General features: G+C 46.2%; 1 protein-coding gene across 1 annotated transcript; it reads left to right on the forward strand.

The window, feature by feature from the left end:
* The first annotated feature begins 7,529 nt into the window (after window positions 1–7,529).
* Window positions 7,530–10,778, forward strand: LOC138359501 (uncharacterized). The gene is made up of 2 exons (XM_069318836.1): window positions 7,530–9,602; window positions 10,596–10,778. The coding sequence occupies exons 1-2, from the start codon at window positions 7,530–7,532 to the stop codon at window positions 10,776–10,778; spliced, it is 2,256 nt and encodes a 751-aa protein (XP_069174937.1).
* The last annotated feature ends 1,222 nt before the right edge of the window (window positions 10,779–12,000 follow it).

Here is a 12,000-nt window from a genome sequence, read left to right on the forward strand (position 1 = left end):
CTGTCCCCCCGCTGAACGGTTGGTACATACGCCCCGGTTTTTATAGTCTTGATGCTGTAGTACTTAGAGGGGCACCGAGTGAGCGCCGGGTCAAGAGGCGGGTACTTGCTCGCCCATTACGGAGCTGCGCGGCTTTTGAGGCGCCTGGAGCAGCTATAAATAAAGAGGCGCCACTCCTAGGGGCTCGAGCACCGCTCCTGTGCCAGGTAAGTCCACTACGGACTCACCATAGCCCGTGCTACTTGCCCCGCTCCTATGCCAGGTAAGTTACGGGCTCACCATAGCCCGTGCTACTTGCCCCGCTCCTGTGCCAGGTAAGTTACGGGCTCACCATAGCCCGTGCTACTTGCCCCGCTCCTGTGCCAGGTAAGTTACGGGCTCACCATAGCCCGTGCTACTTGGAACTTGTTCCAAGTAGCTGAATCTATAACAACATCCTCGGGGCTACAGGTGATTCCTATTCCCTGGCTCAGACTGGTCCCATTGGGGCGAAACCACTGTTCCTCCACCACACACAAAAAGAAAGTTTCTGGGCGAAATATTGACCATTATCTAGACTTTGGGGGCATAAGCAATTAAGAAACAACACTTGCCATCTAAGAACAAAAATAAATTGTACACAACAAAATGTGACACGTCGCGTTGTTCCAGGAAAAGTTGACTCAATGTGTGTTTGTGGGACAAGTGTCGGGTGCAGAAGACGCTCAAGCAACACCTTAAGATTATTTACTTTTAACTCAGTACTAAAGTGAGTTAGTACCTGCTTACCTGCTTGATACCTGCTTGATGGGGTTCTGGGAGTTCTTCTACTCCCCAAGCCCGGCCCGAGGCCAGGCTTGACTTGTGAGAGTTTGGTCCACCAGGCTGTTGCTAGGAGTGGCCCGCAGGCCCACATACCCACCACAGCCCGGTTGGTCCGGCACTCCTTGGAGGAAACAATCTAGTTTTCTCTTGAAGATGTCCACGGTTGTTCCGGCAATATTTCTTACGCTCGCTGGACCTGGGAAGTTTTCTAGAAAAGGGCTAGACGTGTTAGAAGAGAAGCATCAGGTCACCCAGAAGAGACACCTCGTAACAACTGCATGTTACCTTTCTGACAGGGACAAGCAGTTAAAGACACAACAAATAGAGGGAAGAAACCTGAGTAAAGATGAAACATTTTCAGTCAAGAGACGAAAGGAAGCCTTCAGGACTATTTGACAATAGTTTGCAACACTTTTTTTTAAGGACGTTGGTAGGTGATTATTAGAAGGTGTTGTTGTTGTTGTTTTAGATTCAGCTACTCAGAACAAAGTTCCAAGTAGCACGGGCTATGGCGAACCCGTAAAGGGGAGAGGGTGTTAAACAAGTAGGACTACATAGTACTAGGAAATGATGTGAGAACAAGTGTCAGAGACGGGAGGACGAAATGAAGCAACAGTACCCAACCAGTTGGACTATCGGGGATCGAACACGGGCCCCTAACAAGAAGCGAGGGCGTTGCTCTACCGACCAGCGAAGCAATAGCCTTTGCGCAATTACTTGCAGAAACATGCTGGAAACGACCGCTTAAAGGATCACAAGACCGGGAAGGTTTCTGAACATGACGCCCGAAGTTTGTTGAAAGTGCAAAATAAAATGGGATTTAAACGTCAGAGACTTCAACAGAGACGGATCAGGGGCCGGGTGGGACACCATTCCCCCTCCCCCCCCCCAAAAAAAAAAAATATATATATATGAAATTCAATAAAGTTGGATCAAAAGTTCCAACGGCTTAAGGGAACGCCAAGGATGACAATAACTGACATAAAAATTTATAGATGATATTTAATGATAATTATAAATAATTGTAAAGCTCAAGATAGAGACAGGATGAACCCTGACGTGTTCACTATGTTTACTCTGACCATGAACGCCGTCCAAGTTGAACAGCGAGATGTTCAGTATGTTCATGAAGAACAGAACACACGAGAGTGCTTCTCCCTCGTCATCGGTGCTACACAAATAAACACAGATCTCCCGGTAGACATTCCACGTCTCTCATAAGACATATTCAGTAACCAGGCAATAAAGATGAAGGCGGACAAGGAGATATATATAGCCTTTCAAGGAGAACAAATAACACACACACACACACACACACACACACACACACACACACACACACACACACACACACATACACACACACACACACACACACACACACACACACACACATACATACATTTGGTGCATCAGGACTGGAGAAGTCCGTAACAGACTGACAGGAAGTTGCATAACTGACAGGAAGTTACATAACAGACTGACAGGAAGTTGCATAGCAGACTGACATGAATTTGCATAGCAGACTGATAGGAAGTTGCTTAGGAGACTGACAAATGTCTACCTCCCTTAGAACCAGCAGAAGTCAATGGGCACCTACATCAAGAGCCCCGGGAAGCAAGACAAAGAACCAAGTTTAGGAGACAGCAGAGAAGGAACAGGAGGTGGGGGGAGGGGAAGGAGGAGGAGGAGGGGGGGGGGGAGGGAGAAGCTATAGTGAAAGTAGAATTGTTCTCCATAGAGGAATTAAGGTCATGGGAGGCGTCCCTGCTCGAGTACTATCGGTGGCCGGCCAGCCAGGGTCACTCTACCATCAGGAGGTTCTTCACACCACAACCCGTCTGCAATTTATGGAGCTATGCGTCTCAAGTCCTCTCTTGAGAGACATACCATTCTGATTGCCATCAGATAACCACGGTGCATCAGAACGCTATACCTGAACAGTACCACAACAGTTGACTGGACCAGCCGCCTCCACGTTGCTGGGGCTAGCTAGTCATGGTGATGTTACATTTCCGTGGGTGGACTGGCGGGGCCCCCCAGCAAGGACAAAGCTGCCCCCCTCACAGTGCAGTCGCGGGGTTGATGGTGCAGTGGTCTACGCCCGCGTCGGACACTCGCAGGGATGCCACGCCATCTCACACTCCGAAAACAATGCAACTATTTGACCTGGCCAGACACTCTAGAAAATAAGCAACCCACCTAACCTATCGAGGCTCAATATCACTTTCCTTAAATTTGGACTAAAACCTTGTCATTTTGAAGGAATGGTCGATTCCGTTCAAAAAATTCGACCTATTAAGTTAGAGGACAGCTTCGTTTAGCCTATTTGCTGTTTTTTTTATTTTGTTTAAGCTAATCAAGTGTTTACTACATGCCAGTGGTGATACAGGTACAGGTTAGATTAGTTAGGTGGTTGTCAATGAGGTACAGCTAATTCCTCATTGCCATCTCCACATATCTTTATGTCAGACGCCATCAACTACTCCGGCAACATCCATGGCGGACACTGTGTACTCTCTTCCCAGTACTCTGTACTCTTTCTCTAGTGTCACTATACAGTCAGCTGCAGCGCGAGATCTGATGTAATGCTTTTATCTCTAAAACCAGATTTTTTTTACTTTGCATTTTTTCATCAATTGTGTTTTTCTACTCTCTAAAACAAGGATTTTTCTTTTACAAAGATCGTTCCCAGGAGAGGTGGGATATTGGCAGAAAGTTTTCCGTTGATTGATTGATTGATTGATTTATTTATTTATTTATTGACAGAACAGTATTTGGAGGTTTGGGCATGAGGTGCATACAGTCTAAGGTTGTAGGGACTTTGTCAGTCTGGCCTTGAGGGAGCCGCCTTGCTAACATTCGTTCAGAAGATAAGTTTTACTAATTTGCTTCGCGTAATGTTACAGGGAGATAAGCAACAATTGCCCAGTAAATGGCGCATTGGGAGAGTGTTGTCTGACTCAGTAATCAGCATCTTATTCGTGAGGCGAGATGCAAGAAGATGAGACATCTTATGGTACTGGAGACAGATTCACGAAGCAGTTACGCAAGTACTTACGAATGTGTACATCTTTCCTCAATCTTTGACGGCTTTGGTTACATTTATTGAACAGTTTACAAGCATGAAAACTTCTCATTCAACTGTTGGTATTGTTATAATCAGCCTCCTGGTGCTTCGGAGCTCATTAACTGTTTAATAACGATCAAGTCGATCATCGACTTGAGAATGGTCCAGGATGGACCGAAACGTCGTCGCCCCTTCACTTTCTAGTGTGTGGTCTGGTCAACCTCACAGTACCGTCCTCTTGCAAATAACGTCGCTTTTCGCACGTATGCGTAAGGGCCAAAAATTACCGTACAAGAAAATGGAAGTTTATTTTCCAAATGAAATGGGCCCAAAACGGCAAGTTTTGGGTCCTCTGGTAGGTTAGGAGAGCAGCAGGTTCTCATAAGGTTTCAAAACGTCATGAAAACTATTAATTTAAAGTGTCCCCTCCTAACCTAACAGACTAAGCCAGAGGACCCAAAACAGAAAACGGGACAGTACGTCACTTTCGCCAGCCGCTTCCATTTTCTAGTACGGCAATTTTTAGCCTTAGTGCGCATGCGGGCGAAAATTATAAGAGGACGGGTTATGCAGTCTCCGTCTTGATGTTAGTGTGAACTGCTTGCTCTTCCCACAATTCAACATATCCCAGAGGACATGTGATAAGGTTGTCTGTCAGGTCTGTGATCACCGCCTCAAGTCATAATCCTAACAAAGGACTAGCAAAGAAAACATAGTTTATTAGACAAAAGACTTACAAAGAAATCCACAAAGGCTCCCACAAACAGGTGTTAGTTCCCGTCTGCCACAGGAGTAGAGCGATGACTTGTGCTACAGAGGCTCGTCTTGGTAATGGCTCAGCTACAGTATAGCATCACTGCTTTGTCATTGAGGGCGATAGTGCATGCAAAACATCACTTGTTCATGGCCTTTCATACACTGACAAACGTTAACTCTTGCTGGCTGCATTGATTAACTCCCAGCGTTACGCCTGTTAAGTTTTATGAGAGAGCAACGCCTTCACAGGAACAAATCCACAAGGGCCGTGACGAGGATTCGAACCTGCGTCCGAGAGCATTCCAAACGCTGCCTTAATCGACTGAGCTACATGGTCAAAAGGAGTTGAAACCGTACCGAACTTACTGGATCTTGCAGCCTCTCCGAGACACAAACCAAACTACACAACTCTCCCATGCACTCGAGCTATGTCAATAGGCCGTTCGACCTATTGTAGAGCCGTGTTAGGTCTCTAATGTTTGTTAGAAGTGCACTGATGCTGGTCGAGACAACAGACAAGCGCTTAAGTTATACAGAGAATCCTGCGTTTACGTGTTCCTACAGGATGAAATAACTGGATAACAGTAACCTGTACAAGACAGGACATCGCCTGACTTCTGGTAATTTTTCAACTTGTATATTGTTAATGTGTTCTATGGTGCTTAATTTAACAGCAAGCTGAGCATGAGGGTTGTTTGTGATTAGTTGTTTATGTAATAATCTAAGATGAGATCTAATAAAGACCTTTTGTGTCCTCTAATGCTTTTTGCGCTACCGCTCACAGGATGAATATGGGGTGCACAATAAACTAGCTGCCTCCGGCGGCATCAATCAAAAATCAACAAATTCTGGTTGAGTGTGCGCAACATCACTCTTTGAGCCTGTGACAGAAATCCATTGTATAGGTTTTAAGCATTGGGATACTGGGTAAGGCTGAATCGTGAAGCCTGAAATGAGACTCTTTGTTCCATGTTTCCTACATACAACATACTCTTTTCAGACGTCCCTTTGTCGTCACAATAACTGCAGTAATCACCATACTGACTGTGGAGATGATTATATTTATTTATTTATGTACAAAAAGGTATATTGGGTGTGTGAGAATACATAGCATGGTATTTACAATCTTGTAAAGCCACGAGTACGCGCAGCGTTTCGGGCAAATACTTGATGATTTAGATAAACTATTATCAGACAAGTATTAATGTGGGTAGAGGATAAAGCTCTTGAGAATGGTCTTTAGGAAGGGTCAACTAGGAAGACAGAGGCGCAGTTAGCGTAGAAGACTGTATGGTGGGAAGATATAGAGGTAGCAGTCATGTTGAAGTGAGAATGATAGGAAGAACAGGATATTATCAGATGAGGTTATCTTGAGATGATTTCGGGGCTTAGTGTCCCCGCTGATCGGTCCTCGACCAGGCTTCCACCCTCAGGAAGCAGCCCGTAGCAGCTGTCTAACTCCCAGGTACTTATTTACTGCTAGGTAACAGGGGCATCAGGGTGAAAGTAACATTTTGCCCATTTGTCTCCGCTTCCACCGGGGATCGAACCTGGAACCTCAGGACTATGAATCCGAAACGCTGTTCACCCAGCTGTCAGGCGCCCCATATGCCGCCATATGAAATTGAACAGCTATACTGAAATAGTATCAACACATATAATCACCAGTTTCTAAGTGTCCGACCAAATCGGGTAAAATGATTTGACATTAGATGAACTGAAGGGTGGAGCTGAGGTCCTGATCACGCTGGATAATCTCCCCCAGGCCCCTCCTTGTGCACTCTGGCTCACTACGCTCCTATCTTATCTTCACGTTATCTTGAGATGAGTCCCGGGCTTAGCGTCCCCGCGGCCCGGTCCTCGACCAGGCCTCCTTTTTGTTACACACCCCCAGGAAGCAGCCCCTACCAGCTGTCTAACTCCCAGGTACCTATTTACTGCTAGGTGAACAAGGACATCATGTTGAAAGAAACTGAGTAGCTTCCGCCTCCGCCGGGGATGGAACCCGGAACCTTAGGACTACGAATCCCGATCGCTGTCCACTCAGCCATCAGGCCCCCTGCTGGAGAAACAAAAAGCATAATTTCCCCAACTGTTGTGTCCCGTCTCACGACTCGAGCATCTTGGTGTAAGATAAGAGGCAGCTGACGACCAGACAAATATCGGGCCCGGAAATAGAAGAACACCCAGAACCAAGGAGGAATTGTATTTGTTTATCTCTCAGAATGTTGGGCAAGATGTTTATTGTTTGTGATGTGTGTCTATATATGTATGAACACGTTGTACTGAACGGGGTGAGAATAGCTTGAGCTACCACCTTGAGGTTACCTTGAGGTGCTTCCGGGGCTTAGCGTCCCCGCGGCCCGGTCGTCGACCAGGCCTCCTGGTTGCCGGACTGATCAAGCAGGCTGTTGGACGCGGCTGCTCGCAGCCTGACGTATGAGTCACAGCCTGGTTGATCACGTATCCTTTGGAGGTGCTTATCTAGTTCTCTCTTGAACACTGTGAGGGGTCGGCCAGTTATGCCCCCTCATCCCTTTGAAATAAGTTTATTGAGGTAAAATACACACAATTTCAATTTCACCCAGTACCCGTCTCCAGGTATAACCCATTAGTGAATACCGGAATGTGGAGGAGCATAAGGGAGACGTTGAGTGATGGCTCAGAGGTCGTGGACCTCTGCTCCACGTTCCTCGTTGATCATAAGGTGACCAGACCTCACTCAAGCGGCCACCTACCTTTTCCCCTGAGCCGCTCAGCATCTCGGGCGTCTCGTCTCCTGCATTCTCGTTAGATTTCAGGCGTCCCGGTTCACCTGACCTGCCTCCCTGCCCCTCCGCTCCAAGCCAACACGCCTACAGAATATTGTATTGCCTTTATGTAATTCAACAGCGGTAACATGGGCAGTCAAGTACAAAGTCGTTCAGTGCAGTCAACTGTTACATACGGCAAGGTTGTCCTTAGTGTCCTGTCAACTGTTACATACGGCAAGGTTGTCCTTAGTGTCCTGTCAACTGTTATATACGGCAAGGTTGTCCTTAGTGTCCTGTCAACTGTTACATACGGCAAGGTTGTCCTTAGTGTCCTGTCAACTGTTATATACGGCAAGGTTGTCCTTAGTGTCCTGTCAACTGTCGCATACGGCAAGGTTGTCCTTAGTGTCCTGTCAACTGTTACATACGGCAAGGTTGTCCTTAGTGTCCTGTCAACTGTTATATACGGCAAGGTTGTCCTTAGTGTCCTGTCAACTGTTACATACGGCAAGGTTGTCCTTAGTGTCCTGTCAACTGTTATATACGGCAAGGTTGTCCTTAGTGTCCTGTCAACTGTTATATACGGCAAGGTTGTCCTTAGTGTCCTGTCAACTGTTATATACGGCAAGGTTGTCCTTAGTGTCCTGTCAACTGTTACATACGGCAAGGTTGTCCTTAGTGTCCTGTCAACTGTTATATACGGCAAGGTTGTCCTTAGTGTCCTGTCAACTGTCGCATACGGCAAGGTTGTCCTTAGTGTCCTGTCAACTGTCGCATACGGCAAGGTTGTCCTTAGTGTCCTGTCAACTGTTATATACGGCAAGGTTGTCCTTAGTGTCCTGTCAACTGTTATATACGGCAAGGTTGTCCTTAGTGTCCTGTCAACTGTCGCATACGGCAAGGTTGTCCTTAGTGTCCTGTCAACTGTTATATACGGCAAGGTTGTCCTTAGTGTCCTGTCAACTGTTATATACGACAAGGTTGTCCTTAGTGTCCTGTCAACTGTTATATACGGCAAGGTTGTCCTTAGTGTCCTGTCAACTGTCGCATACGGCAAGGTTGTCCTTAGTGTCCTGTCAACTGTCGCATACGGCAAGGTTGTCCTTAGTGTCCTGTCAACTGTTATATACGGCAAGGTTGTCCTTAGTGTCCTGTCAACTGTTATATACGGCAAGGTTGTCCTTAGTGTCCTGTCAACTGTCGCATACGGCAAGGTTGTCCTTAGTGTCCTGTCAACTGTTATATACGGCAAGGTTGTCCTTAGTGTCCTGTCAACTGTTACATACGGCAAGGTTGTCCTTAGTGTCCTGTCAACTGTTATATACGGCAAGGTTGTCCTTAGTGTCCTGTCAACTGTTATATACGGCAAGGTTGTCCTTAGTGTCCTGTCAACTGTCGCATACGGCAAGGTTGTCCTTAGTGTCCTGTCAACTGTCGCATACGGCAAGGTTGTCCTTAGTGTCCTGTCAACTGTTATATACGGCAAGGTTGTCCTTAGTGTCCTGTCAACTGTTATATACGGCAAGGTTGTCCTTAGTGTCCTGTCAACTGTCGCATACGGCAAGGTTGTCCTTAGTGTCCTGTCAACTGTTATATACGGCAAGGTTGTCCTTAGTGTCCTGTCAACTGTTATATACGACAAGGTTGTCCTTAGTGTCCTGTCAACTGTTATATACGGCAAGGTTGTCCTTAGTGTCCTGTCAACTGTCGCATACGGCAAGGTTGTCCTTAGTGTCCTGTCAACTGTCGCATACGGCAAGGTTGTCCTTAGTGTCCTGTCAACTGTTATATACGGCAAGGTTGTCCTTAGTGTCCTGTCAACTGTCATATACGGCAAGGTTGTCCTTAGTGTCCTGTCAACTGTCATATACGGCAAGGTTGTCCTTAGTGTCCTGTCAACTGTCATATACGGCAAGGTTGTCCTTAGTGTCCTGTCAACTGTTACATACGGCAAGGTTGTCCTTAGTGTCCTGTCAACTGTCATATACGGCAAGGTTGTCCTTAGTGTCCTGTCAACTGTTACATACGGCAAGGTTGTCCTTAGTGTCCTGTCAACTGTCGCATACGGCAAGGTTGTCCTTAGTGTCCTGTCAACTGTCGCATACGGCAAGGTTGTCCTTAGTGTCAAGTTCGTTCGAGAAGCAAGTTCGAGAAGGAAGGAAGGAAATTATCAGAAGAAAGCACTAAGGCATTACGACTATATAGCACTTGGAAGAGATGTAGAGGATTTGCGATGGGACGGGGGAAGGAATGGTGCCCAACCACTTGGACGGTCGGCGATTGAACGCCGACCTGCAAGAAGTAAGACCGTCGCTCTACCGTCCAGCCCATGTGGTTGGAACATATGCTGAAGACTTCAGTCAGCCAAGAGAATGCTGATGACAGCCCGAACTCACCCCAGCATAGGGGCCAGATTCACGAAGCAGTTACGCAAGCACTTACGAACCTGTACATCTTTTCTCAATCTTTGGCGGCTTTGTTTACAATTATTAAACGGTTAATGAGCTCCGAAGCACCAGGAGGCTGTTTATAACAACAACAACAGTTGATTGGCAAGTTTTCATGCTGGTAAACTATTTAATAAATGTAAACAAAGTCGTCAAAGATTGAGGAAAGATGTACACGTTCGTAAGTGCGTAACTGCTTCGTGAATCTGGCCCTAGGTCGCCAGGATGACTATTCTCCATATCCCACACACTCAACCCTCTCACCTATCCCTCTCACCCTCCATCCCTCCCACCCTCTATCCCTCTATAGCCTCTCCCCTCCCACCCCCCACACACACACACCCACTCTACCTCTCCCATACCTAAATTTCAATTTCAATTTCTCCCATACCCCCCACAGCAGTTCACGGGGGTCCGTCTAATTACCACAAGCTACAAAAGCTTCACTAAGCTTCCTGGCAATACGTTAGTAATGAATAAATATGATATATTTACTCATTATAATGTTGGTGCTGAATGTACAACACGAAAAAACATAATTTTAATCTGAAAAAGTATCTTTTTATAAAGAAATTAGACGAAAATAAAGAGCTGGTGACGCCAAATCAAGTCAACGATCCAAGCGTCGGTTAGGTTAGGTTAGGTTAGGTTAGGTTAGGAGAGGTGAGGTTAGGTTGGGTTAGGTCAACCTAACCTATCATATTTATTCATTATTAATGTATTGCCAGGAAGCTTTGTGAAGATTGTGTAGCTTGTGGTAATTAGACGGACCCGTTCACGGGACTTGATGCAGCAACGGTCCACATGCCGTCCAAGGACTTGCCGCAGCTGGTAAAATCTAGAACTGAACTCGTTGAGGTCGGGGAAAAGAGAGGGAATAACCCGCTTGTTGCTTCCAAGTCAATCAAGGTTAAAGGATTCCCAAGATGTGTTTCAGAAGCACTGTGAAGAAATACTAGTCTTTTTAACTGTCTGGTAGAATGATGATACACACTCGAGAGCCACTGTGTCATAAACACACACACACACACACACACACACACACACACACACACACACACACACACACACACACACACACACACACACACACACACACACACACACACACACACACACACATTTATTCTAACAATCTCTTACAATTCCAAGCTGAAGAGATTGATGAAGATTAAGCCACCTAAGAGGTGGCACGGGCATGAATAGCCCGTAAAAGCTGAAGAGGGTTAAAAAGTCGATTGAAAATTAATACCGTATGAGAGGGAAGGAGGAGGGCAAGGCTTAAACGATGGGAGGTTCACAATCCCTTTCTCCCACCTCCTCCCAGGTAACTGGAGCCCTGCAGGTGGGGAACCTCGACATAACTCCAGCATAGGATGACTAAGTTAATTCCCCCAAATTAGAAATCTTTCATACTAAGAAAGATTAACAAAGCTTAAATTGCATTCACTGGAAAGGCGAAGAGTTAGGGGTGACATGATAGAGGTTTACAAGTGGATGAATGGACATAACAAAAGGAATATTAATAGGGTATTAAAAGTATCGATACAGGACAGAACACGAAACAATGGGTATAAATTGGATAAGTTTAGAGATAGGAAAGACTTGGGTAAATACTGGTTCGGTAACAGGGTTGTTGATTTGTGGAACCAATTACCGTGTAACGTGGTGGAGGTGGGGTCCCTCGATTGTTTCAAACGTGGGTTGAACATGTATATGAGTGGGATTGGGTGGTTATAAATAGGAGCTGTCTCGTATGGGCTCATAGTCCTTCTGCAGTTACCTTTGTTCTTATGTTCTTATGTTCTTAAGTTCTTAACTGACCATGCACATAACGGTGAGACTTCCCCTACATTTCCCTGATGTTAAAGATTCGGCTGAAACGATACCCCCCAGACAAGTTGAGTCGCCACGTAAGATTGGTAAGCCGTTTACCAATCGTTTACCTCCTGCAGACCCGGTCCTGTCTGTACGGACGGCACGTCAACAGTGTTACACTTTCTCAAGCCCCTCTACACCCGTCTCGACCACCAGTGGGGGCTGCTGTCAGTTCTTGGCCCATTTTGCTGACAAGGTACACCCCGCCCTTCTTAGTCATCGCTCACTCATTTCTCCCACAGGATAACCAGAGGATATCTCCCAGAGGATAACCAGAGGATATCTCCCAGAG

Source organism: Procambarus clarkii, chromosome 8, assembly GCF_040958095.1.
Source record: "Procambarus clarkii isolate CNS0578487 chromosome 8, FALCON_Pclarkii_2.0, whole genome shotgun sequence".
In the NCBI taxonomy this organism is placed as follows: Eukaryota; Metazoa; Arthropoda; class Malacostraca; order Decapoda; family Cambaridae; genus Procambarus; species Procambarus clarkii.

Excerpts from the sequence above, each read along its gene's own strand:
- LOC138359501 (XM_069318836.1), top strand. The coding sequence starts at position 7,530 with ATGGGCAGTCAAGTACAAAGTCGTTCAGTGCAGTCAACTGTTACATAC. Across the intron at positions 9,603-10,595 it reads ATATAGCACTTGGAAGAGAT|ACGGACCCGTTCACGGGACT; the intron begins GTAGAGGATTTG and ends TGTGGTAATTAG.